This window comes from Crotalus tigris, unplaced genomic scaffold (assembly GCF_016545835.1).
Source record: "Crotalus tigris isolate CLP2741 ecotype Arizona unplaced genomic scaffold, ASM1654583v1 scf7180000024349.2157984, whole genome shotgun sequence".
In the NCBI taxonomy this organism is placed as follows: domain Eukaryota; kingdom Metazoa; phylum Chordata; class Lepidosauria; order Squamata; family Viperidae; genus Crotalus; species Crotalus tigris.
In genome coordinates, this window is record NW_024100518.1 from 567,873 (window position 1) to 595,828 (window position 27,956).

Below are 27,956 nucleotides of genomic sequence, written 5' to 3' on the forward strand. Positions count from 1 at the left end.
TTTAGCGTCAGAACGTCACCGGCGGTTCCGCTTCCTCTGTTCCCGTGGTTGGCATTCTAGCCTTCTGTTTACATGGCACGGTCCTCTCTAGGCATCTGGTACTCTCTGGCTCATACCTTCGGCTTCTGCCGCTGTGCTCGGGAGTCTGCCGGCGGGCGTCTGGTTTCTTTGCGTCCCGTTCCTTCTTTCTGGCTTCTCGATCCTCATTTGGCTGTACCGGAGCTAGCGGTTCCCCGGAACTCTTGCGAAGTGGCCGCTGGCTGAGGTGAGAAGGAAAGCGACGAGGCTACTCTCCCGAGTTTACCGCAGCCCCGGGCGGGCGGCGAGCTGGCGAGAGTGAGGTAGCTGCGTGTTGCATCTGAAGTCTTGGTGAAGTAGAGCTGGTCCCGGCGGTAAGGGAGATCGAAAAACCGGATCGGATCGTTAGCAGGGTCGGGGATGGCGCGAGGATCTCTTTCGCCGCTTGGGCGGAGGGGAAGCTGGTTATTAGCCCGGCAGGACTAGGAAGAGCCGCCGGATGTTTGCATAAGAAGAAAACATTAGGGTTGAACGTGTCAGATTCCGGTCGTCGTAACCTTCTGCCCTTCCGTTGCTACCTTGTCGGTCTGGTATTCACTGTGGGTCAAGCCAGTCCGTGTATCTGGGTCGCATTGCGACCGCTTCGCTTATCAACACAGATTTCCTGCTTGGGTTGGCGGGAGAGGGAGAGAGAGAGAGAGAGAGAGACCGGGTTTTTTTTTCCTGCAAGTAGTACTCCCAAGAGTAAGGGGCAATCCACTCTGAAGCCTGGCTAAAGCGACTGTCTTGTTTATTATACTTGTGACTCATTCTTTGTCCAGAGGTTATAAGGACGGCTGTTGTGGGGGTTATTATCCCAAGATCAGTACAGTATGTCTCCTGTGGCAGGATTAGATAATCTTAGTGGTCCTTTCCAATTCTACAATTTCTGTGAGTCTATGATAATCTGTTAGTGTACAAAATTAAATCACATATTAATGGTTGCTTATTCTGATAGATCTGCAGCTTATCTACCAAGTTTCAAAAAGGTAAACAGAAAATACAGATGGCTTTTTAATGAAAGTAAGATGTATGAAGAAGATAACCTCTGGAGGTTTGAAGGAGATACACACACACATACATACATACACAGTTGACATTGTTCAAATGCAGTGTGCACACTTTATCCTGCAGGGGTGCTTCTGTATAAATCATTATTTGAAAACATGAACATCATAGGGGACAGTAACAGACTATAATTCAGTCTTGAATTATACATATATTTCCTAGCTTTTGTCAATGAAGTATTAATAGAGTTTACAAAAAATCTTAAACTAAAAGGCAATTTGCTACTTTGTAATTTAGAGCAGCGGTTCTCAACCTGTGGATCGGGACCCATTTGGGGTCGAACGACCATTTCACGGGGGTCGCCAAACAACGCAGTTTGCCATTTTTTTCCCCTTTCCTTAGCTGTGCTACTCCATTTTATTCTATTGGCTTTGGAAAGCCTATAGAATAGACTCCCTTGAATAGAGTCTAATTCTATTGACTTTCAAAAGCCCATAGGAATTGTCCAGGCTGTCTCTGCCCTGCTGAGCCCGCCAAAAGTCCCATTCTGCAAACAGTGCTGCAAGTTGTCTGCAGCGAAGGTGAGCTGTCTGGAAGTTTCCACCCCTCCCTGCTGTAGAGCTACTAAAAATGTAAGTAAAAGAGGGCCAGAGGTGGGAGGCCGGCGGGCACAGGGAGGGTTGCTGGTGCGCGTGGGGCCCGGCGGGTGCCTTACCTGCCTTGGGCTGGGCCTGCTGGTGGCCCAGCCGGTGGTCGGCCTGCGCCGTCTCTGCCGCTTGCCAGCTACGCCTCGGCCGGCGCAGGGGGCGGCACCACGCATGCGCGGCACTCCCGGGCAGGGAAAGTCCTCGACTTATGACCGGTTGGGTAGTCCTCAACTTACGACCGGTTGGGGGTCACGGCATTAAAAAGGTTGAGAACAACTAATTTAGAGTATCATGGGAACCCAGGCAGTATTTTCAGTTTATGATGCTTTATGCATTATGATACGTTTGATCCAGCCAATTGATTTAGTAAACCATGGCACACTTAATCATAGTTTACTGTATTTTGCAAAAAGGGTTCACACATGTAGATCTTCCTTTGTGCATGCATTTCTCAAAGGTTCAGAGAAGCCCAGGCTATTTCCAGATTTTAAAATTAAAATAAGGCACCAAGAAAAGGTGAGCGTTGTTTGAATATTTTTGAAATAAAAAAGGAGATACAAAACTGTTCAGATTTATGGAGCCACAAATGGCCTTCTGCCCTCTTCTAACTGATCCTACCTTTGGGTCTAGCACAAAAACAAAGAACATTGATAGAAAAAGAAATCCCTTCCCCTTGTATCAAGCTGTACAAATGCTGTGGTTTATTGGAAGGCAAATGGAGTTTTTAATTTTTATTTTTCTAACCTCCACTGCATTGTAAACTTTGTACCTTATTAAAAAGCTGTTTCAATTACCTTGAAAATTATTCACAATCCTTTATTACTTACATTGAGGTTTTCCTTTTGTTGGCATTTTTTTCTTTGCTAGGTCAATTTTAAGATTAATTAAAACCAGAAATGTTTGTAGGGTGGCATTGCTAAATGGATAAATCATTTCTGAATATTGTATTTATATTCATGGTTTGTTGTAAAAGTTTGGACATTATTGAACCATATCACTTGTATAAATGTGCCAAATATTTGACATAGAACTTTTTTTAAAATTTGAAAGTAAGGGCTTTCCCATTTGAGTAAGAAATAAGTTTAGTTTCAGAGTTGGCAATCTTAAAGTAGAGTATCATATGTGTCTTGGTCTTTTATGATGTATATGTATTAAGGTGTATCTGCTGGCTGGAGCTAACTGATTCATTTTGTATCTAATTGCATCAATGAACAATTTTAAATTTTATATTCTGAAAAAAATGGATTTAAGTTAACTCTGCCCTATCATCAAAACAGAAATCTCTTATGTAACAGGATAGACTCCTTAAATGAAATAATTTCATACCTTGGCACTTCTACAAAGACCTGCCCTTCTCACATTATGATTATGATCAAGTTTCCAGTTGGTAAGGAGGAGATGAGTGATCCTTAATGCTTTCCATTCTTTCTTTCTTTTTTTTAGATAGCTTGTTTATTTAGAAAGATTTTTGCTTTCTGAAGAAAGTCAATAAAGTTACAGTAATTTATGAAGACTAAAGATTATATCATTTTAATAAATCAAAAAGAATTGGCACTATGTTCCACTAATTCTGATCTTCTTGTGGCAGATTTCTAATTAAGGCATTTATTATTTAATGTATTAACATTTATATTTCTTACTTTTTTGGCAGATAGAATTGATGCTAGATAACTCTGCCTAAAATGATAATCTCCTTTACCCAGCAGTATGTTTAAGAAGTATTTTACTTTTACAAATATGGTAAGTGCTACTCTTGAAAATAGAAATAAATAGAACTTAAAGCAATTGAGAAAATTCAGACTATTTTTTAAATATAAAGAAGCACGAACATCTTATTTTTACAGAAGGGAATTTTTACAGAAGGAAATTGGAGTACAAAGTGGTATACATAAGGCTTTCTTTTCCAATTTTTCCCCCACAACCACCACCCTTTAAAGTGAGGTGGTGCCTCTGGCTGGAGTATTATGACCTGGCTATCATTTTCTCACTGTTTAGGATTCTGTAGGGATATAGATATGGATACACACACAAACACACACACTAGTTAAATATTGAATATGTGTTGGGTGTGTTTGCTTTAAATTTTGTTAGTCAATTTTAAGGCTTGTCGGAACAGTACAACAGGGTAAAACTCAAGTAAACAAATACATAAATAACTTTCAAATCAGTAAAAAAAATACAGAGAACCTTTTATCCATTAAAACAGAGGTCTCCGGTCCGTGGACCGGCACTGGTCCATGCAAACAAGCAAAGCCCCATCGGTGGGATGCAGGCAGCACACGAAACCACACCCCCTGCAGTCCACGGAAGAACTTCTCCCCACAGAACTAGTGTCTGGTGCCTAAAAGATTGGGGGGCTCTGCACTAAAAGATCCCATTGACAGAAGAAGGAAGGAGCTATCTTTCATATTTTTTCCTTCGTTTATAGTATTCTGCCTTCCTCTGAATTGTCTATAACAGATTTTATATTGGAGGGGGGAGGTAAAAACTGAAGAGGAAATTAGTGTAAAGTTGTATGCGTTCTTCCATTGTAGGTGCGCAAGCAGTAAAAAGAAGGGTGAGATATATCCAATAAAACATAGTTAATAGGTGGCTTCATTTACAAGCCAGCATTTCAAATGAAGTAATTAAAGGAGTTTTAAATGTAGATTCATAAAAATAAACTAATGGTAGTGCCTATTTGTATACTGTAGTGAGATAGGCAACAAATACATAAATAAATGCTATTTAAAACAAGAAACAATCTAAATTTTGGTTTACTGATCAGTACAACAAACAAAAGCATGCTTTTGCCTTATTTGTTATAAGGAATTAGAATTGAATATGTCAGAAGAAAGAAAAGTTAGTGGGAGTGGGAGAGCTACGGTAAAACAAGAAGGAAAGAAAGTCAAGAATAAATGAGTGCTGAATGAATGTAAATTGATGTCAGGTTGAGTGACCAGAATGCTAGAAATATATTGAGGCAGTTAAATTATAGAGAGAATATGAATTGCAAAACATTTCCTTCTGGTTACTCATTGGCAGGATTTAAGTCCTAAGCCTTTTCTTCTCACTCTTTCATGTTAATAGACTTCTGGTCATTATTTCCCCAGCCTTGAGATTGGAAAGCACCTGTTCAGTCTTTACATAGCCAATTTTGATTGGCTTCATCAGCACTGGTTGCCCCTTTTCCAGCTTACGCCCTTATGTATATATGTGAAGGAAGACTGAATTAATTGAGAGGAAACAGAAGAGGAAAGAGTCATGGCTAGATGGAGTCAATGAGATTATCAAAAAAAGAGGTAAGGAATTTAAAGAACAAATGACAGTATATTAAATGATTTATAAGGAACAACAAATTGTGGCAATGATATCAGTGTAAATAGCATTTCCTCTCTTTTGTCTTTTGAATGATTTCTCTGTTAAAATGAATTGGAATTTGTGTATTGATTGAAAGAAACAGATTGACTGTCTGAAACAAAAAAGGCAAATACAGGTGGTCCTCTTTTAGTGACTGCCTTGTGTAGTAACGATTTACAGTTATGACAGTAATGAAGCAATAACTTTGCAAGCATTTATGACCCTCAGGTCTATAATGCAAAGGATAATTGAAGTAAGATTATAAGCACAGTTTCACTTAGTGACTGCTTTGCTTAATAATCAAGTTGATGGTCCCATTTGTGGTTGCTAAGCAAGGACTACCTTTTTTTTTTCAAGAAAACTTCATTTGCTGTGGCAGAAAATGATTTGTTTACTGAAACTGTACATAGCAGCTTTCCAAATTCAATTTAATAGAAGTTTTAACAATGGGAAGATAAGCAATGGTTCCAGGAATGTGGCTTTAAATTTTAGTTGATTTTCTAAAAGGAAATTTAATAAGAATAATGTTGACATTTATTAAAAAAAAAACTTTGATTTTTCTAGTAGTGTAATTGTTAAAGATTAAAGAAAATAACCTGTACTTGGAAAGATAGATGTTTAATTCTACTTACATATAGAAATATGTAATTATAAGCTACATATGCAATAGATTGTAGTGTAATACAAATATTATTAGATAAATAAGTTAATATGTTTATTTCCCAGATAATTGAACATTTCCCTTTTTGCATCTCTTTTAAACAAAAAAAAAATCACCTCTTTTTCCACCTGTTCTTTCTTTTCACTTCTTGTCTACTCTCTACCTCATTTTGATGCTAATACTTGGAAACCTTTTTTACCACCATATATGGGAGTAGGGACAGGAGAAGAGTGGATAATCACACCATAGAGGGAATTAATATTTCCATTCTAATTCAGCTAGATACTTACAAGAATAGAAATAGATAGATAACCCTTACTGTCATTTTTTTTTTCCTGTAGGCACAATGGCACACATTAAAAATGAATTTTTTGCATGCAGAGGTCAAAAGCAACTCTAAATATCATCTCTAAATATTAGTGACAGTTATAGTCTTACATGTATTCAAGTGATTAAAGTTTCACACGTTTCAGTCTTTTTCCTGAAGTTTTGTAGTTTTCCCCACAGGACGGTCTATAAAGATATGCTACTAACCTTGGTACACAAGTCATAGAGGCATAAGCTTCTCTTATTTTTTGTTCATTTTTCTTCTAAACTATATGTGTCACAGAGTAACATTTTCACCAATACTAAACAAGAGTTAAGATTTTAATCACTGGAGGTTTGGATGATATTTGAAGGTATATCTGGACTGCAGACATTTGTACAGGCTGGGCCTAGGTGATTTTCATAGAAAAATAAATGCAGCACATTTAGAATGTAATTGTTTTGAAAGCATTTGATAGATCCAGCGCTATTTGGACATATCTTTTACACTACAAGTAGTCCTTGACTTACAGCTATTCTTTTAGTGTCCATTTGAAGTTACAATAGCACTGAAAAGGTGACTTATGACAGTTTTTCACACGACCGATACAGCATCCCTATGGTCACATGATCAAAATTTGGGTGCTTGGCAGGAACATAGAACATAGAATGACAAACTTTTGTTAAATTAAACTTATTTTTAAATAGGTTATTTGTAAAATATGGATACAGCCAAATATCCCAGCTTTTAGATTATATATATTCCTGACAAACAATATCGCACAATTAGGAAGGAAAAACCGTTTTTCTTCATAAGTTCTAAGTTATTGGAATTATTAAAATCACTTTTGCCAAAGTTAAAAAAAAAATTCAAGTAGTCACTAGACAACTCATATAACCTCTTGGATCATCCTTTCAGAAATATTTTCTGACCAGATTCTTCAATGTCTTCACAGTGACAGAACTTCTAATTTACTGCCTTCACTGGAAATACTGAGATACATTCAGAGATGTATCTACCTTGAAAATAGCTCATGTTGAGCTGTATAGCAGAGTCTAACATCAGCACAGCAAATGTTTTATGATATTTTGTAATATGTCATTAACTGCTTTGTAATTATTTATGTTATAACTTGTTTTACAAAATTTGCCAAAATTCAATTCCATGGGTTCTGGATTTGGGATGCATTCTGTAACTTAGCCCATTTCAGGTATCTTGGTTGAAAAAGTTTTGCCTTTTGGTGCATTATCAGAGTTTTAATACTATAGCATATTGATGTCAGTCCAATACAATAAATAATATTATGATTATGTTACAAATAATTGTTTGAATGGATAGATTATTTTTTTGCCATGTTAATTGGAACTTGTAATATCCATATCCTCAAGTAGGTATATTTCGTAAGCTATCTTGAACAGCAGATTTAACAAGGTACTGTTTATTCAGTAGATAATACTTGTCTCCTTGGCTAACGAGGAGTTACAGGAAAGAAGATAATATAGAAAAAGTAAGAAAAAGAAAAATAAGATTAAATAAGTCTTAGTACAAGAACTAATAAATATTGGACATGTCTGGTTAGAAGGAGTATTTTTAAAGCATACAAAAATGGCATTAAGTTATTGAATTAAATAAAAAATAACGTGGGGTAAAATATTTTTTTAAAAAGCATTTGTCTTTTCAGTCTGAATATTTAGGTTGTTAAAGAAATATTACTACAAAATAACTATCAGAATAACTCAGTAATGAAATGGATAATTGGTTTAGCATTTCATTGTTGCTTATACGTTGCCAAAATTGATATTTGCCCCAAGACTTTTATTAAAGACTCTTTACTGAATATTGTGTACTCCTTGCTTCTTTGATCTTACCCAGCAATGATAATTGATAATTAATTTTTGTCTTGAAAACTATAACAGAAACTTTTAACCTGTGTGATCATTAAGACAGAATCTCTTTCAAACTTTTTTCCCTGTTCCTTGACAGCTACCAATGAACTCACCTTCCATGTCTTGACTGTTTATATCAACTTTCCATTATTTTCCTAGCCTCCCACAGTGTCTCACATCTAGTATGACTCTGTGCATGTTGCTATAATGTTATGTTTTTATAACTATACTGACCTACCTTGTCTGGGCTTGGCAGCTAAACAGGATGTTGCCTGGTTGCAATTTAGATGAGAAATCCCTCAGGAAATGCCAGAGCTGTAGGCTAGGTAGGGAAGTTGAAAAAAACATTGCAGAACAAGGCAGTGACAAACCATTTCTGTATTATTGTCAGGAAAACAACATGGACATGTCTATGTAAGCACCAGGAACTAAATTTGTCTCAAGTAAATTTACATGTTATGAATCAAAAAGATACACAATTTAACAATCTGGAACAAACCAATAGCAAATCAATTCTGTCTTTTTGCTCAGAAAACATATGGAATATCCATGAAGTTACCAAGACTTGAGCTGAACTCAAAGGAAACTTGATTTTACCGGCAGCAGGTAATTTAGCTCTTACTACTGTACTTTCCTATTTCTGAACTTAAAAGGTTGGGAACTTAATTTAATAGTCAATAAATAATATATGAACAATCTTCTCCTATTTATGACTGGAAGTATTTTCACTATGAAATTAGTGACTTTAATTAGGAAATAGTGCCAGTCTTTTATCATAGTGAAAATAATTTAATCTTCAAATTTATCATATGTTCCATTATTTTAACCACAGATGCTCACTTCTACAGTCCTATTGGATTTCATCTTTGAAAGGCAAATATTTAAATATTTCTATTTAATCTTCCCCATTTTAGAAAGAACATGAAAGTTACATTATAGAAGATGTGGAGTTTAAAGTTTACAAAGTGCATCTCAGATGGATAATTAATTGCTTAATGTAAGAACTAGCAAGGCAATTTTACTAATTATAATGTAAGCTTTTCTTTGTTTAGACAACTTGTTAAATGTTAGATTCTCAATTAGTGTTTCGGTTTGGCTAATTACAACATTCTAACTTTCACAAATGCACATCTGTAGATATATGAATTTTAAGTCGTTGTCTTTGAAATAACTATACTTTTTAAAGAAAAAGCTATTTCATATTTATAAAATCTGATGCTTTTATTTCACAACTATGAAATGCTACTTATCTATAATGATAGAAAGCTAATTCCATTCTACAATCTTAGCAAAGCTTGTTAGTGAAGATATATTACTAACATCTCCATTGTTTTGGGTTTTTTTTAGTGCTGAGAGTTATTTGGACAAAGTGGAAATAAAGTTCATTATAATGGATGATAGAGAATCTCCTACAAATGATCTTCATTTAAATTTACAAGATGTACTTCATACTGACATACATGAAGAAAGGATCAAAAGTTGCTTGGCTTCTTCTCCAGATGAAAATGAAAATCAGTGTAAGAGTAGGAAGCATAATACTGTGAAAAACTCTCATAACACAATGGGAAGAGTTGAGCAGGACAGCATTAATAATAACGAGGACAGTGGAGACTATACTTCTTGCTTCCAAGAAGATGAAAGTGATAGGCCATGTAAAAGTTTGAAATCAGACATGCCACAGAAGCTTGGTTCTGAAAAAAAGAATCCAAGAAAAACAAAGAGTCCTAGCAGGAAAGGCAAGTGGTTTCCTAAATACACATGTATTGATGGGATAAGTTTGCTCAATTTCCTTGAACTATTTTGTATTTGTACATTTGACTACACTGGGCAAAAATGCTTCAAATTTTCTTTTAGAAATTTCTGTCTAAAGTCATACAGAGGATTGATGAAAGCCACAACAATCTCAACTATTTCTCCGAACCTAACTTCACAAACCAGATTTACAGCTCATCCTCCTGCCTCCCAAGCTCGTTCCCACATATCATTACAAGCTGCCACCCAAATGCAATACTCACTATGCATTCTCCTCTTCTTCCAGTCAGATCCCACTCTCACTCGAGCCAATAGATGTCTCAAACCTAATTACTATCACGGCAAAGGCATGCAGAAGTCTCCATCTCTCACAAGGGAGAGCAACTGCTTTGCCATGACTCCACACACCCAATTCATCTTTATCAATAGAACCACCATGTCCATGATCTTAACAGTTCTCAGTCACTGGTCCCAAGCTCATGGAATAAAAGGGCAGGTCCCATTGTGGATAAACGGCGGGTTAAAGAATAGAACAGAAAGATGAGGAATAAATAGACATTTCTCACAAAAGAGGTATTGTAGTTGGGTCCTCTGGGGTTCTACCTTAGGGTCAGTGCTTTTTAACACATTTGTAAATTACTTGGAACTGGACATGACTAGTAAAATAGTCAGGTTTGCCGATGCCACTAAATTGTTCAGAGTGGTGAAACAATAAGAGACTGAAGAATTCCAAAGGAATTTCTGCAAATTAGGAGAGCGGGGACCAAAATAGCAAACTTCATTCAGCAAGGGCAAGTGTAAAGTGATGCACATTGGTGTTAAAAATCCTAGCTATTCCTACAAACTAATGAGACCAGAGCTAATAGTGACAAATGAGGAAAGAGATCTTGAAGTAATGGTAAACAATCTAATGAAGTTGAGACAATGTGTATCCACTGTTCAAAAAAAAAAAAAGATAAGCAGTGTGTTAGGGATAATAAGAAACAGTATTGAAAATAAAGATCCTTGTATCACAATACTAGATCTGCTTGATCCATACTTAGTGCTTAGCTCTCACCTGTGGCCCCAAGTAGCTGTACGCATGCAGTGGCCAGACCCCAATAAACTGTCTTGGCAGATAGGCCAAACTAGGTGAAAGTAGCTGTTTCACTTAGAGCTGCATCACACACAGGTTTCTGTTGTGCAATTTATCCTCAACAATTCATCTGCAAATCATATCAGTCCAAATCTAATTCATTAGCACTTCCAGACAAGGACTCCAGAGCCATCTTTCTGTCCAAGTGTAGTAATTCTTTAGCATTCAAGTAGAGCTGATATGTACAACATCGCGTCTTCTTTGAATCTGAAGGGCAACCATACGTAATGAGGCTTTTTTGCCCCACGCTTACCACTATACCCCTTATCAACCATCTCCTGTGGGGCATAGAATCTTCAGGAAAAACGTGGATTTACTGCATGAACCGCATTGGAGGGGGGGGGACACAAAACACTCAGGAGGCAATGAGAAAGAAAGATTTCGTTTCCCACTGCGACTTTTTGTGTCATATCTACATTGTCCTGGGAAACTGACCATTTAAAATAACTTCAGGGGTTGAGAGGAGACAAAAGTTTATGTCAGCAGATCTATGTTTGTATCTAATTTGAAATAATCTGGGGTATATTTTTCTGACATTACTGTTCTTAAAAGAAAAACCAATTATTTCTTTTAACATTTCTGCAGCCAAACAAGAGAAAGCTGACTTTACATCAGTGTCTTATGTGCAAGGGGCAGATGGAAACAAGACAAATTCAAACCATCCTCTGAAAGAACCAGCTCAGACTTTACAATTAATCTTCTCTCTTCTTCAAGAAGAATTTAAGGAAATGGATTCAAGTGTACTTCCCCTCTTCCTGCATCAGGTAGTAAGAAGATGTTAATTATCTTTTTTTTTCATATTGTTGATGTTGATATTCTTTATCCCATTAATTTCAAAATGTATAAGTAAAATCTCTGCACATAATTTTAAATATTGTCTTATTAGAATCTGAATCTATTGCTCAGGGGCGATACGTTTATTCTGTACTGAGGTTTTCAGTTTCATTTCACATCACTTCTGTTAACAGAATCAAGTGGCAGATATCGGCTCTACTTGAATGCTAAAGAATTACTACACTTACTAAGAGATCAGGCATAGGTAACCTGCTACTCCTATGCACTTTCATTTGTGCTCTCCAAGCTCCCTGCCATCCTTGCTGTTTTTAAAAAGCCTTGTAATTCAATTAATAACAACAGCTGGCATGCTGCAAAGTATCAAACTCTTGTATGATATTTATCTATAGTTAAGCTGCACAAAGATCCCACAAGATAATAAAACATCCTAAGGGTTTAGTTCAAAATGTGGTAAATTGATATTTGTAACTATGTGAGTATTGTAACTTTGTGTGAGTGAGCACTTTATACAGTCTCACTGGTCCAAATATGTCTGTAGTTCAAAATAATACCCGTGTAATAAAAAAAGCAAAGTGTGCTGCATTAAAGGAAACAGCACTTGGTTAGGTGCAACGTGATGCATAAGGCAGTGCTCTTCTGAATGTCCTTATGGACTATATCTGGCATTTGTATTTTTTTTTTTAGTGTGCCAGGTTAATCTTAATAGTTCAGTTTGGTTTTTCAAGCTTGTATAATTTTATTAGTATATCATTAATTTTCTGACCCCTACAGGCAGGAATAACGTATAATAAAAATATATTAAAAGTTTTTTTTTCCTTTTCTTTCTTTGCAGATTGCTGAAACTTACTTTCAAGATGGAGAATGTATCCTTTTTAAAAAATACAACATTGAATGTGGACCGATATCAAAATACAAACATATAGCTGTGGACTTTCAACTACAGTTCAATAAAACCAAAATTCTTCTTAACACTTACGCTTATTTTGATTTATTAATGCTGGGGGAGATAAATAAATGCTAATTTTCTGAAATATATGTAAGCATGGTATTCAAGAAGGCACACTGTAAAAATTCATTGTATGTTTAGAAAGTGTTTCATGTTTAATCATTTGAACCTTTGTTCATTGTGGTAGCAAGATTTTTTTTTTTGCTGTACTTATACTAATTTCACCGAATACAATACTTTCTGTTGCATTTAAATTCCGAGGCCATATAATTAATCATTCTATATCCTGCTCTATATCTCAACGCATATATGTGTTTTATATGTATTCAAAGCCTTCACCTTGGAGATTTTTGTCAGGAAGGTTGCTCCATTGCACATGCTCAAAAGTTTGCCCCTTACCATCTCCTCACTTTTTTTATTGTCATAGCAGTATGTTTTAAGAGTACTTCTTGGAAGTTTCTCTGCACTTCTTGGAAGAGTAAAATTAAGGACTTTATTCATTCCTATTGACTCTCTTTCAGTTGAAAGTCGGAACCAATGTTGATTCTTCTCACCCAAAAGCTGTGACCTTAAATGCTTTTATCAATGATTATGCTCATTCACACAATGCTTCTGCGTTCAGGTACCTGTTGAAAGAGCATTATGAATTGCAAGCTACCTTTACAGGAGTTAAATGATCTTGTGACTGTTCCAGACCATTGCTGTATATGAAACAACAAAATCAGCAACCACCATGGCATTCTCATTCCACAGAATTTGCCATAATCAGTCTTAGATTATGATTAAGAAGCCTTGTCTTCCTTTATTGTGCTTTCCCATGCCCCTAAACAACCAAGAACTATCATGATCTAATGTTTCAAGCCATATGCTTGAACCCAAAGAAGAAAAAGCAATTGTCAGGATTTGCAAACTGAGTATAGCCTATTAACTTCAAAGCCTAATCAGCAATACTGGGAAACTTATCTGCACCCACATCAAATTTTCCTCCTATCATAAAAATGATGCTACTTTGAAAATGTATCTATCAGTCTGTATCTGTATTTTCCTTCATTTTCCATTTAGATGAGAAAGCAATGAAGTTCATCTGGCTTGAACAATTGTATCACAAGCAGTTGCTTACAAATCTCTCTTCTCTTCAGCAGCAGTGGGGTAAGTGTGTCATATAGTGGAAAATTATATGTCAGGTAAAACTTGAGAAATGTCTTCATTTTCTGTTGTAATGCATTGATTACCAGAAGGTTATGAGCACAGCAGAATAATTACTTACATTGTGATCTATGACTAGGACTTCATCAAAATCTTACAAATGAATGAGAAATTCTGATTAGACAAACAACAGTCAGAAATATACTGAGTCGTGACTTTTTGAACACATTGAACCAACATTCACTGGGATGGGACGAATCCCATAAAATTTTCATTAAAAAGGGGCATTTTTATTATTCTGCTTTGATGATTAAAGACCTGTAATATTTGTTTTTTTATTTTTCTATATTTCTGAAATATTAAATCATTTATTTTTTAACATACATGTGTGTGTTTTTAATAGAAACAAAATGGAAAGCAACAATGTGCAATGAGGTTTCAAATCTAAAGAATTCTTCTAAAGAGCTGAATAATGAAGAGCTAGACAAACTTGCTGAATTTTGCACATCTCATCAAGAGTAAGTGAAAAACATTATATGTACATAATAAAATTATACACTATTAGTCCACATTTTTTCACAGTGAGTTCTACATGTGATAATTCTTTTATATCCAAAAGTTGGATATTATCAGTGAACTCTTAATTTTATACAGTGTATAGAAAATAGCTTGTCATTTAATTGCACTGCCCAAAGGTGTTCAAAGCTATAATATTAGTTTTCAGATTAAATATCTTTTTTCATTTTGCTTGTCCTATATTTTCAGACTATTGTTCTATTAAATAAATACAAATAAAGATAATCTCAAGTCAAATCACTTCCTGGTTGTTATATCATTATAATTATAATTACATTATAATTACTACCTTTTTTTTACTTTGATTTAGATTTCTTTAACTTTCTAGTATACTCTACGAACTGATTACAAGTTGGCAAAATTGTAATGAGAAATGAGATAGGCCTCCACAGAGCAGACAGCACTATTCTGAAGGTTTTCCTAAGCATTGTGACAATGGCCTATGCCCTATGCATTTTAGAGAACAGAGTGAGTGGCTTTCTTGTGAGGTTTTAAAATAAGTCTTTCAAAGTATCCTGTGCTATTTAGAGACTAGCATGAGCAGCCCTGGAAAGAAAGCTTGGTGCAGCCAGCACCTGCCTCACATAAGGACAGACCAAGTATATCTTTAATTTTGATCATGTGACCACAAAGGTACTATAACAGTCATAACTTTGGGGGCTAGGCATAAATGCTATTCATTCAGCACTGCTGTAATTTCTAATGGACGCTAAACAAAAAGGTTGTAACTAAAGGACTACCTGGTTTTCAAGGCTAGAAATGCTGGTGTCCTAATAAAAGCTACTGTACATTTGATTACAACTTTGTTAAAATATAAGCAGAACTTCTTGGATTGTAGAATCATAGATTGGAAGGATTAAAGGGATTTTGGAGATCATCTACTGTACTTCAATCTCTTTTCTTAGGATTACCTTTAATTTTTTTGCAGCTGCTTCTTCCGCATCTAGGTCAAACCTTAGACTGCCAGAATGAAGCCATTTTCTTAGCTTCATCGTTGGCCAAAAATAAGTCATTATTGGTACATATTTCTGGTAGTATCTGACATGGTAGCAGATGGGCTGGGCTCTGCATCTCTCCACATCACACAGTATGTTACCTGCTAAGAGCCTCCATTTGAGCATATTGGTTTTACATGTAGGTAATCCAGCCCTCAGCCTTTTTTTGCAAGGAAAGAAAAAAATAGATGTATTGATCTTAATTTCTTAGAAGAAAGTGAGTTTAAAAATAAATAAACAAGCAATCAGGCAACTTAAATTGTGATAAAATTCAACAACACAATTCTATTTAACATTCTTCTGGTTTTTCATTTTTCAAATCTGAGGCTTCAGTAGATAACCCAAGCCATGCAGTATATTTGACATTCCTTGCCATACTTGAGCCATTGTAGAATCAGTGTTTTGTAAACGTTCTGGAGTAGTGATGTGATTGCTGGATTAGAGCCTTGGGTCAGTTATCCTATCAGCATGTAACTCACTGTGTAATCCTTCACCATATCTCTCTGCTTATCCTGTTTCTCTGACTTTGCTTGAAAGAACTGCAGTCTGAGTTCCTTAAAGGAAGAGGAAGCATACAAAGATAAAATATCAGAGTAAATGTATAGGGTGGTACTAGAAGAAACTGTATTTTGTCACACACAAGTCTGATAACGTAGCACAGGATTGCATTTTATACCACCTTGCCCATGTTTCCATGAAGTCAACAGATGTGATTTATCAGCCATACATTTTTAATTTGTTCATAAAAACATGAATGGTATAAAATACAAGAAGGAGCTATAGGAAATGTTGGTGCAAATTTCTCTCCTGATCAAGATGCCAAAGAGCCTTGGTTTTTGTCAATACACTGTACATATAGTCCTTGTTTAACAACCACAATTGGGATTAGGATCTCAGTCACTGAGTGAAGCAGTTATTAAGTGAGATATCAGGTAATCACTTCACTCAACAACTGTAGTCTTGGGACTCCCAGTTGCAGTTGTTGAATTATCTTGCAGGTTGTTAAGCAAATGGCGTCCCAGGTAAGGAGGGTGTAGAGCAGTGTTTCTCAACCTTGACAATTTTAAGGCATGAGGACTTCAACTCCCAGAATTCCACAGCCAGCAACGCTGGCTGTGGAATTCTGGGAGTTGAGGTCCACATGCCTTAAAATTGTCAAGGTTGAGAAACACTGGTGTAGAGCCTTAGGAGGGTGGGAGAAACTCTGGGAGGCCCAGCACAGGCTTACATGATAGTCTCTGCTCGGGAACTGAGAATCCTCCCTGTCAAAATCCAATCAGGATTTTCAACTGTACCAGACCTCCCCCCACCCACCTGAGGCACCTTGTGCTCCTTACTGTATCTTACTATGCTGCCTCTCTGCTCGGGAGTTAAATCCTCCCTGCCAAATTCCAAGCAGGATTTTCAGCTGCCGAGTAGGGAGACAATTGTGTGTGGCAGGCACCAGACCGCGCAGGGCCTCCTCTATCCCAAGGGACTCTTTAGTCCATACTGCCTCTCCGCTCTGGGTCTATAAAATCTGCTTGGATTTTGGAATGGACTTTTTTCAGTCAGCCACCATAGACAAGAGAACTCTCTCATTTCTTGGGGCTGGTTGCAAAGAACCCATTCTGCAAATACTCTGTGCCAAAATTCTGCTTGAATTTTTGGGACTGTTTTCAGCCACTTCCCAGAAATGAGACAGGCACGCAGCAGTGGTTTGGCCATTGATTTTCTGGGAAAAGGAAGATTTCAAATGGCACTCACATGATCGCAAGGAGCTTGGCAACCAGTCGTAAGTGTATACAAGTGCCCAAATCCACAATCACGTGTTCATGGGGGCACTGCAGCAACTATAATTTGGGTCATAAGTCCCTTTGTTCAGCATCCGTGGTAATTTCAAATGGTCATTGAATGAACTGTCATTAAGCCAGTAGTATATTCTCTCTCTGCACTTTCCCCACAGTAAATCAGAATTCAGGGCCTTTGGCTAATTCTTGGTTGATTTCAGTTTAGGGCAATTTTTTATAAAGTTGGTATTTTTATATAAACTCAGGTTGTAAGGGCACTTTCAAGATCTTATATTCATTTCACTATTTTTATAGCCGCCTGGGCTGTCAAATGATAATTTGTACAGTAAATTGTCATTAATATTAGTATGCTCTGGCTCTGTGCTTTAAAACTGGTGGTATAGATAGTATTTCAGTCTTGTAAAGCCCTGTGCTAATATTAGAACATGGAAAAAACAGATCTGATTTGTTCTCTAGTTTTGATGACGTTTGTTTTAAAGAATATTTTGGTGAGACGTGCTGTTTATTTTTAATTTTCTTTTGTTTTTGGGTTCCAGGCCACTTGTCTCCAGAAGCAAGGTAAGCTATGATTTTTTTTTTCTTGGCATAGTTTTGCTATTAAATGATTTGAGTATTCTTTACAAGAATTTACTTTCCATAACATGTGCAACATAAACATAAAAACAAGGATATTTATAATGTAAATGTTATTTTACTTTTCAGCTCATAAATAAAGAAATATCCTTCAGATGTGAACAGTTCATAAGTTTAATGGCATCTGAAGATTTAAAAGAACAAAGTACTTCTACATGGGATTCAGGTATCTGTCCTATACATTACTTTAGCTTAAGTTAAAGAAAAATGTCATGGTTTGAAAATTATTCATTTGGAAGAATAATCAACCTTTTTTAATCAGAAGAAAAAAAACGTAATTATATCTTGATGACTTTTTTGTAGGAAAAAAGACTATATGGGCAATGGCTTTAAAGAGTACTTGTTATTTTCCAGTAGTAAATATTACAGAAAAAAGGTATACAGTTACTAATGAAACTGGCAGGGAATTGAAAAAGATTAAAATTATTGAGTAATAGCATGCAAAATTGTCTTCTGAATGTATTTTTGTAATGTTTTGTAATGTAATGTTTTATGAGGTTTATGTGTCTTTTCATGGTAACAGCCTTCTACAAATGTCATTAGTAATTAAGTTGTATAAATTGGGCAGATGTAACCAGAGATAGGTTACACATTGCCTTTGAACTAATTTTATGCTACTACAACCACAGTTGCAACAAGAACCAAAAAAAAAAAAAAAAAACCAGTGGCATGTTTCCAGCTATTTTGAAGTTAGAAACACATGAAAACCCATGAAATAGATTTAATTTAATTTTAGAAAATAACAAATGCTTCCATCAAAACAGGAAAACAAAATAGAAAACCCAAATATGACATAGGTTCACTTACATTATCAGTCCAGCCATTATAGTTCTTGTTTCTCCTCAAATATACAATATATTTCCTGGCATTAAAAAAATGTCCTATCCAAGTATAGATAGTGCATTTATTGCAATAATAACTTTGTCATTGAAAATCAATAAGTGGAGCCGAGTAGGAAATGCAATTAGATTAATGCATGACTATAACATAGTCATGGCATTCATAAAAATAGTGAGTAGAGTTTCAGATCTCTCGTTACATAATCTGGTTTTAATCTAATGTTATTTGTTAATTAGAAGTTAAAACATATTTTTGTTTTCTTCATCATAGTTATAGTTGTCATACCTTCTAAAAAGATGATCTAATATTTATGGACACTTTTTTACATAGATTACATAGTTACATAGTAAGTTACATAGATGTAACTTACACCACAGCTTTTCTAAATCTAATGTCTACTTTGAGCATAGTATTTCATAACCGCTTTTACGGTTATGCTTTACTGTTGAACTGTTGTTTCTTTAATAATTATCAGTTTATTTTTTTCATTAATAACAAACCTTGAGTTTTAAAGTGAGCATGTAAGGTTAACATTTTGCTGATGGAACTTTTAAATTTGAACTCCAAACATATCCTTCAGTACACATCACTGTATTTGTCCTTATATATAATATAATACTTGATTATATTATAGAGAAATTATATCTCTTACAACAAATTGTATAGCTTTTTACATAGTTCCCTCAAAATTCTGTAATAAAATGTTTTTAAGTTTGCACGTTTATTAAGCTTAATGCCTTTAAAACATTGTCTTGAAATGTATATAAAGGTTAACATTTACTACTGAAAGTCAAAGAACAGCTGTAAAATTCAGCCTGTTTTTAGATAGAAGACTTTAAATTAAAATTTCACATTCAAATCTATCACGTATCAGCCATAGCATACTTAAACAATAATATTTCACCTCAGTTAGGATGCTACAAAAATAGATCATTTTTGTTTTTTTCTGTCAATAGACTCAATAAAAGATCTCGTAGAACAGGGATGTTGAACTTCTGTCATTGGACTAAGTTATTTATGTAATCTTGAAAATCCTTTTTGTCATTGCTGTTCCCCTCCTCTCCTTGACATCCTCCTAATTTGATCATTTAAAGATATGAAGAAGTTTTCCTCTGTTACAGAAGTTGTCATTGAGTACTTACTGTTTTTCCTGCTATAACCGTTACTCATATTGGAAAACTATTCTGCAAACATTAAGGAACTTACAGCTTATGTTCAGTTCTCTGTTTTTAAGTGCAAGTTAAGAAAATATAACTGGTGAACTTATTTTTACATTATACAATGCAAGTTCATTTCCATGTGTATTTCTAGAGGCAAACATTCCTTGATTTAGTTCTTATATGGGCAAGGAATTGTAGTTAATCATAAGTTAGATCTGCTCTAGTATCCTAAATTGATACACTGGATTGAATTGCCTAGCTCTGCCTAGTTTAATATTCTCTTGGTATTAAAATAATAAACATACAAGGGACTTCCAGTTTGTGTTGTAGTGGAACAGGATGCAGGAAGGCAGGGCTCTGCCTTTCATGCTTGATTTCGCCTTGCTGGGGACCCTGAAAAGGGCCTAAAATCGCCCCGAAGAGGTAATGAAGAGGAGGGTGTCTTGTCGATCATGGAGAGATGGTGGTCTTTCCATTTGATCTAAGGAAAGCCCTCCTATGGCCGGCCACTAGCTGCTGACAACCAAAGGAGAAAAAGCACTATTTAATTTATCGTAAACTGGGTAAGAATATTGATCCTTTCTTTACTATTTTACAACTGAATTTCCTGGGAAAGGCTCCCAAGAAGCTAAAACCCTCCAAATGTGAACAGAAGCAGCATTTTAATTTTATGGGGGACAGAAACACACAGTATTGAAGTGGAAGTAACATAAAGCTACAGTTTCGATAAATTTGAAAATTGAGATAACTGTTAAGATTTTTTCTTTGGAAAAAAAATGAGGCGAAATATAAGAAATCAATCCTTTGTTTTAAGAGTGGAAAATGGACTTTGAATGACATCTAGTGGTGGATTTGTGTATAGCACCATAATTTGCTTTGCTTGGTGATTCCTACCTTGGGAGAACAGCTGGCAATAAAGAAAAATATTTTGGCATACTTATCATCCTGATCTTCTTGGATTATAAATACCTACTGAGCTTGGATTTTTAATTTTAAGAGCTAGTGGGAGAGAAAGAAAAATTTGACCTTGGACTATGCCAGGCTGGGAGAGACTTTTGAGCTGTTTTTAGAGAGGTTGAATATTTTGAATATTTCGAACATGGTGGATTACAGTCTTGCCTGATTGACAATTTTGGGAATACTTGAGACAAGGGGTTACTATAAAATATTGCTTTAAGAACTGAACCTATATTTTGGAATCTATTGGATTATAAAGAGTACATTTAAAGACCAAAAAACTAATCTCCAGGAATGATGTCTCAAGAAAAAAAATAAACACCTTTCAGAAAGAAATATATTCTGTGCTACAACTAATTCACCAAACAATTGTTGAATGCAAAGAGGACATAAAAAGAAATCATAATGAGACTAAAAACAATTTAGACAATATAAATGAGCAAATCTCCAAATTAAATCTACAACTAGAAAGCTCCCAGAAAACGACTACAAAATATGAACAAACAACCCAGAAATCAGAAGTCGTAACAGAGGAAATGGATTTAGGCATGGAAGAGATAAAAGAAGGGAAATACAAACGATTATATACAAACAAAATACTGCAAGACTTAGCTATAACAACGAAAACACAAAAAATATTTTACCCCTCAGGTCTGCAAAATATTTCTGATGGCAAGGAAAAAGATTTTTAAAAAGGGAATATAGAGCTGTTAAGGGAAATGTCACAATTTGGGAGACAGGGATTGAAAAGAGAAATGGAGGGGGAAAGGAACTGGGAGTTGTTTAAGGAATATAAATGGGCGGAATTCCCCCCCAATTGTCTTCCTCATGTCAAGCAATTTTTGCAAAAACAGAAAGAAAATTCTTGGGCGATCTAATTGCCCTGGCTTGGAAAGCGACTTGGCGAAGAAAGAAAGCGAGAGTCAAATTTAAAAAGCAGAAGATTTGACCTTTTATAGGGGGCATTATATGTTTAAATATTTCTTTGAATAAGATTAAAAGAACAGAAGACCCTTAGATAATTAGGGTCTAATTATAATTATAATTAGACCTTTATAATGAAAGATATGATTTAGAATTAAGATAGCATTTTTCCCTCTCTTTTCTGACATGGGAAATATGAAGATAAGAGGAGAATTAATTTGAATAAAACTTTCAGCTATATAAATGTAATTAATATTGAGACAATCATAACTGATAAAGGCATTTCAAATACTGATATGGAAATCAAACTTTAACAAGAACACAAAGAACAGGATATTGATTATGAATTGACGTTATTGATTTATGAATTGATATTATTGTTATTTATATGGTATTAGTAAAATATGATGAAGATGCTTATATCTAACGTTGTGTACATTAACAGTACCAAAAATTGTAATGGTGTAATGAAGGGGAAATGGAAAAAATATGGAGAAGAAAGGAGGATCAGGGAAAAAATACTGGATTGTATAATATTGAACAGATTTATATTGAAGAAGTTAATGTTAATGTTGTTTACTAAGCACTAAAGACTGTAATTTTTAAAAATTAAGAAAACTTCTATTAAAAAAATAAAATAATAATCATACAAGATTATACCACTATTCTCTCCCTCAGCTAATTGGGAGATATCCTGTGATTAACTGGTATAGAATTTTTGACTTCCTCTGCCTCTATCTTTATTGCACTGGTATCTTAATGAGTTTTCTATATATTTCATTTATAAGCAACATAAACAGTGGTTCATGCATTGGATTCAAATTATACATACCAACATTGCACTTCAGGCAAGCCTGCGTAAACATTAAGACAACATTCCATGCAAAGTTAGGCTGAGTTATTTTAATGGGATCTGGCTATTTTAAACCTTGATATTAAAATTAATGAATCAGAGCCATTGCTGCCAAGGATAATTTGTTCAAGCATTACTGATGGTGTTGTCAGATGTTTTGATGTTTTTTTCCTCTCAGTGTTTTTGTGCTGAATCACCTCTAAAATCTTCAATTCTTTTTCCGTTTCATCTAGATACTCAGAGCCGGCCAAGTACTGAAACAAAGAAGAATCATCACAAAGAAAGAGAGAGGGATGAAAGTTTCCAGTCTGAAAGCTGTTGTCTGATTAAAGAAAAAGAAAGGCTTCACATATCTGCAAGGAAATACCATCTCCAGGAGCAGCTCTGCAATACTGAACCCACACTGAATCAGCCATTTGTTTTATCCACAGAGACCCTGGACACGCCTTTCTCTCAGTGTTTATCTTTGAGGGATGCTAGTGAAAACGACAGCCTGCAGCCAAGGAAAGAACAGTTCTCTCAGGATGGCGCAAAAATAGAAGCAGCAGCCGAGAAGCCCACAGCAACGTGTTTTAGTGAACCAATGGTAGATGCATTAGTTTGGACAGATGCTGATTATATACCTCCTGATCTTATAGCCACTGATGAAAATATTCCATCTGAAAGAAACTTACTGAGGACAAAAAGCTGTTCTAGCTCTGTGGTGTTTGCGGGTAGCCAGTTGGAAAGCAGCATAGTAAATCAGCTGCTGCAGCAGCAGCCTGATTATGAAAATAACAGGAAATCTGTGCAAAACCAAACATCAGACATCAGTGGGAATGTACAGTTTGACACTGAGATGTCCAAACAGCCCAGAGTTATATATGAGTGGATACAGGAAGAAACAACAGTACTGGAAGAAAAAGGTGAAAGTGAGGAGTCAGAAGGCTTCTTTGAACAGATTTTGAACGGTACCATAAAAGTTAGAGAAGAGGCTCTTAAATTTCTAGAAACCCAAGAGGACTCTGAAATTCTTCCACATATTCCACCTGAACAAGCACTTTATTCTTCATCGGAAGATTATTCACCAGATGAAAATTTTTCTTCACTTGATGAGCTTGCAAAACGAATACAGATTGCAGAGGTAAATATTGAAAAAAAAAACTTTTTTCATGTTATCGTGATTCATGTTTGCACTGTGTTTGTTTATTTTCTTTAGCATGTAAAACAGCTGAAGAGAAAGTTTATGATACTTGCATGACTTTCCAAGCGTTGAATATGCACTTTGGAAAAAATAGATTTCAATGGACAAAAATGAACTGGTGACTTTTGGATTTACCTGTTAAAATGGGCTGATATGAGGAGTAGGGAACTATGCTGTATAATTTTGAAGATGGAAATTGTATTAATTATTTCTATAACTGCTGTAAAGAAGATCAGAAGTCACTTCTTTAAGTATTTTTTCTTTTTTCTCTCACTTTTTTGTTTTCTTTATCTTTTTTCTATTTTTTCATGATTTACTTTGTAAAATATTTCTTTAATAAAAATTATATTTTAAAAAAGAAAAAAATAGCAGACATATTGGTATACATTAATTTTCCTATTTCTGATCACAAACATTCTGAGATATCCCAGATTCACATTTCACTTTTATTGCCATTTTCTATTGTTCCTGTTAACCTCTATGATTAAAAAAATTGTTTTCTTATAACTTCCTGATAGAATAGATGCAGCTGCTAGGCCCGATAAATTCCTTATATTGCTTTTCAAAAAATGAGATATTAAGACAGAACATGCTATTCTTTCATTGCTGACCGATTTTATTGCGGTCACTTCATGTTTCTGGAAGTGTTAACTGTTGTTTTTCTAATAATAAGGCTGCTTTATTTCATTGGACTTTTCCCTAGAGTTGCTGCTTTGTTTGTTTGTTTGTTTATTGCAAATGTTCTTATATCACTTAAATCAATTCCTGTCTTCCTAAGTTTATTTCTTTAAAATAAATAAACAAACAAACAATTAATGTAAGCGGAATTTAGAATGAAGAACTTAAGTCTTTTTTAAAACTTTAACCCTATTTTTCTTGTGAAGATGAGCTATGAGAATGTGTATTTCAAAGTGTTGAAAGGACGTCTGATGTTATTTACAGACAGACAGGTCCTTGCACTTTGTGAGAGAGGATAATGAATGAGTACTATGATTTTCTTAGAAAAATGAAGAATGCCCTATCGGTCTTTTGAAAAGTTCTATTAAATAGATTGTATGTAAAACTCTTGATTTCACTATTCTTCTACCTCTTCAGTGTTGTTTTTTACATACTGTAAATAATGCTTTTGAGAAACTTTAATTTCTAAAACCATATTTTAACCATTCTAACCACCTTACCATCTATTTAGTTATGTGTTTTTCTCACTTTCTCATCTTGTGTTTACTGCAAGCACAAGAATTGATGATACAGTGCTCTAATGGGAAATCTTATGTAATTCTTAGCTCTGTGTTGCTGTTCTTTGAGATCTGAATTTATCACAGGGAGCCATTGATCTTTAAAGAGAGCACAGAATGTATCTTGCATCATTCAATAGCAATCTCTGCAGGCCAAATATGGAATAATATGAGCTGTCTCTAGAGGGAGCTTGCTCCTCTGGCTGTGTCAGCTGGAAAATGAACTTTAAAGAGATGTAAAATACGGGAAAGCAAAGGGGATGGGATAGAGTTTAGATTTTCATTAAAGTAGAACTATAGTGTTTTACTGTGCAAGATTATTACCACTAATGGATATGAATGTTGGATAATATAAATATTTATTTTATGTAGTTTTCCTAAAATTGAGAACTTATTATTCTGGGACACTTTCTGAGCTGTACTACAACAAGCAAGTCCACTGCTGATCAACATAGCCACTACTGATCCAAATCTCTTCCTTATGCTCATTATTGTTGGCTAGTCCCTTCTCCAGACATATCTGCCGTGATAAAAAAAAGCTGAAGAAGTAGTAGTCTCCATTTATTTTGCCCCTTCTCCTAAGTCATGCTGTGGATTCTTCCTACAGGGAGACAGATTATGAAGGAATGTGTGTTTTAAAAAGGAGAGTTGGATTTTAATATTACAATCAGGAATGCCGATAACAATTCTATTGACATGTTGAGAGGAATCTGACCTTTGCTCCTGATCTTGGTGCCTGGATTGCTTTGCTTGATGTATCTAAATTGTGCATAAAGCACTTAATACTTTCTCTTGCAATTATACTAAAATGTTGCACAATATTTCAGTTGGCTGTCTATTACAATGGATTCATGTCCATGTTTTGCATAAAAACACATCTTGGCATGAAGAGAAACAGCAGAATAGAAACCCCAATTCATAGCCATGCATTTAAAAAAACCTTTCAAAGAGATAACTTATGCCAATGTCTAGTTATACCCAGCTTTTATACAATATACAAGGCGTTTGTCTGCCCCTCCTCAGCCCTCCTTCCAAAATGTCCTTGATATGACGCTATATATGTTACCATGTCACCAAATGTCAGCAATGATGGCCATTAAATTGATGTTGCAGAAGTCACATTAAAAAAATCAGAGTTTACAGCTGCCAGAATTCAGTAGTGTTATTACAGTTGCATCAACCTTGTCCAGCATTAGTCTTTTCTAAAAGAGAGGTATCTTTTTGCTTCCTTTGTATTTTTATGGTTTGTTGTACAATCTGCCAGATGTTCAGAGTGGATTTGGCATCTTTATCCACCCATCAAGTCCTTCCCAAGGACCTGGAATAGGCAGATGTGGACATTTGATGGTGCTAAAGGTATTATAAGATGTAAGCTGTTCCAAATAAAGCTGCCTTTTGTGATTGTCTGATGGTGGCTTTGTCACTCAGAGGGACTTACAGTAATGGAAAGATACAGGGTAAAAACATAACACCGAAGTCAATACTTTTAAAGTCAGAATTAAAATCAGTATAATTAAAATCAATTAATAGGTAAAAGCTTGGCTATCTTTAGTTCTTCCTTGTGTTGCCCTCTTTCTAACATCCAGAGGTCTTTGTACATCCTTTCTGCAACAGTACTCAGCCTCCAGGGGACACTGTTCTGAAAGCTGAATACAGTTCTATCCCCATGTTGTAATTCCTCGCCAGCCCGTGGATCCAGCAGTTGTGTCTGAGGACTCAGAAGAGGAGGACGGGCCTGGAGTGTCATCAGAGTCAGTGGGAGGCTCTGAGGAGCTCCAAGTCTTACAGTCTGACAAGGAGCCTGGCTCCTCTACTCGTGCTCAGGCTGAGACACAGCTGTGCTGGGAATCTGAGGGGGATAGTGACGACTCACAGTAAACGTGGGCAAGCAAAGAGAGCAGAACAGAGGAGTGCAATGGGGCGGCTCCAGAGGCAAAGGAGCAGGCATTAGGAAAGCCACGCTTTGGCTGCATAATAAAAGGAGAGGTATGGGAGGTGCTGGTTGCCGAAGGCAACCTTTCAGGTTAAGAATCAAGTTGCTATGAACTGTTTGTTTTCCTCAGGTCTGTGAATAATAAAAGGGGTTTGGGTTTGTCCTGCAGTTTCTGCCTGCTTGATTTGAAGAGGGGATTTCTCCTTGTGAACTTAACGAGGAGCTCAAGTAGGCTGGGACAGAACATCCCAGTGGCATCCAGGGAAACATCTGCAGCTAAGAAAGGGATTAGAAATGGTGGAAAAGAAAGGGATTCACAAAGTGAATAAGTGACTATGTCATAATAAATTTGAAAAAAAAAGTTTCTATTTCTTAGTTCTGCTGAGGGTGGTTACTATAGTAAATTTCAATATATTAATGATCTTTAAGAGGTTTAGAAAGGAAGGTAAATGTGGGTTAAATATATGTAATTGCTTTATATTTAAACCTGGAATTATTTGTATTTTCAAATATATTGTATTATAATTATAAGTTCATCTATTATTGATATGACTTGCATACCAGTATAGTGCGATGATAATTTTTGATAGATTGGGCATGCCGCACTCACTTTAGGATTGTAACTTTCATTCCATTCCGTAACATTGAACGAGTTTTTGGCTTGAGAAAATTCTCATACCTTACTACCTCAATTCTTACTGTTGTCCGTGGCATTGCTTCATGTGCATTTCACATTTCATATAAAAATGTCTGTGTGATCATTTCCAATATCTAAGAGTGATGAGAATACTGAAGCTGAAATTGAATTTTTAGATTAATGGATGCCATATAGCTGCTTGCTTGGAATGCATGTGCATTGCAAAGTCCTAAATAGAAATAGAAATAGCACTTAGACTTATATATCGCTTCACAGTGCTTTACAGCCCTCTCTAAGCGGTTTACATAGTCAGCATATTATCCCCCCCCCAACAATCTGGGTCCTCATTTTACTGACCTCGGAAGAATGGAAAACTGAGTCAACCTTGAGCCAGTCAGGATCAAACTGCTGGCAGTCGACAGAATTAGCCTGCAATTCTGCCTCCTTTTTTAATGCAGTGCAGATTATAGTTCACTTATTATAGATTGTACTACAATATAATTTAGTTCAAAAAGCATTGATCAGAATTCTCTCTTTTTTTTTAATTTGACAATATAAAAC

General features: G+C 35.5%; 1 protein-coding gene across 13 annotated transcripts in view; it reads left to right on the top strand.

Moving 5' to 3' along the window:
* The first annotated feature begins 128 nt into the window (after nt 1–128).
* The window catches only part of CNST (consortin, connexin sorting protein), a 34,493-nt gene continuing 6,665 nt past the window's right edge, over nt 129–27,956 (top strand). The window contains exons 1-13 of one of the 13 annotated variants that reach the window (XM_039327043.1): nt 131–265; nt 3,364–3,452; nt 4,805–4,993; nt 8,437–8,511; nt 8,820–8,937; nt 9,253–9,641; nt 11,378–11,556; nt 12,420–12,450; nt 13,596–13,682; nt 14,083–14,197; nt 17,577–17,598; nt 17,743–17,839; nt 22,641–23,530. In XM_039327043.1, the coding sequence (XP_039182977.1) occupies nt 9,296–9,641; nt 11,378–11,556; nt 12,420–12,450; nt 13,596–13,682; nt 14,083–14,197; nt 17,577–17,598; nt 17,743–17,839; nt 22,641–23,530 (1,767 nt within the window). In that variant the 5' untranslated portion in view covers nt 131–265; nt 3,364–3,452; nt 4,805–4,993; ... (1 more) ...; nt 8,820–8,937; nt 9,253–9,295. Of the gene's footprint in view, nt 393–1,652; nt 1,698–3,363; nt 3,453–4,781; nt 4,994–8,436; nt 8,512–8,819; nt 8,938–9,252; nt 9,642–11,377; nt 11,557–12,419; nt 12,451–13,595; nt 13,683–14,082; nt 14,198–17,576; nt 17,599–17,742; nt 17,840–22,640; nt 23,531–27,956 lie in introns of those variants that run through there. The other 12 variants (XM_039327036.1, XM_039327037.1, XM_039327041.1 and 9 more) reach the window with 12 other exon arrangements.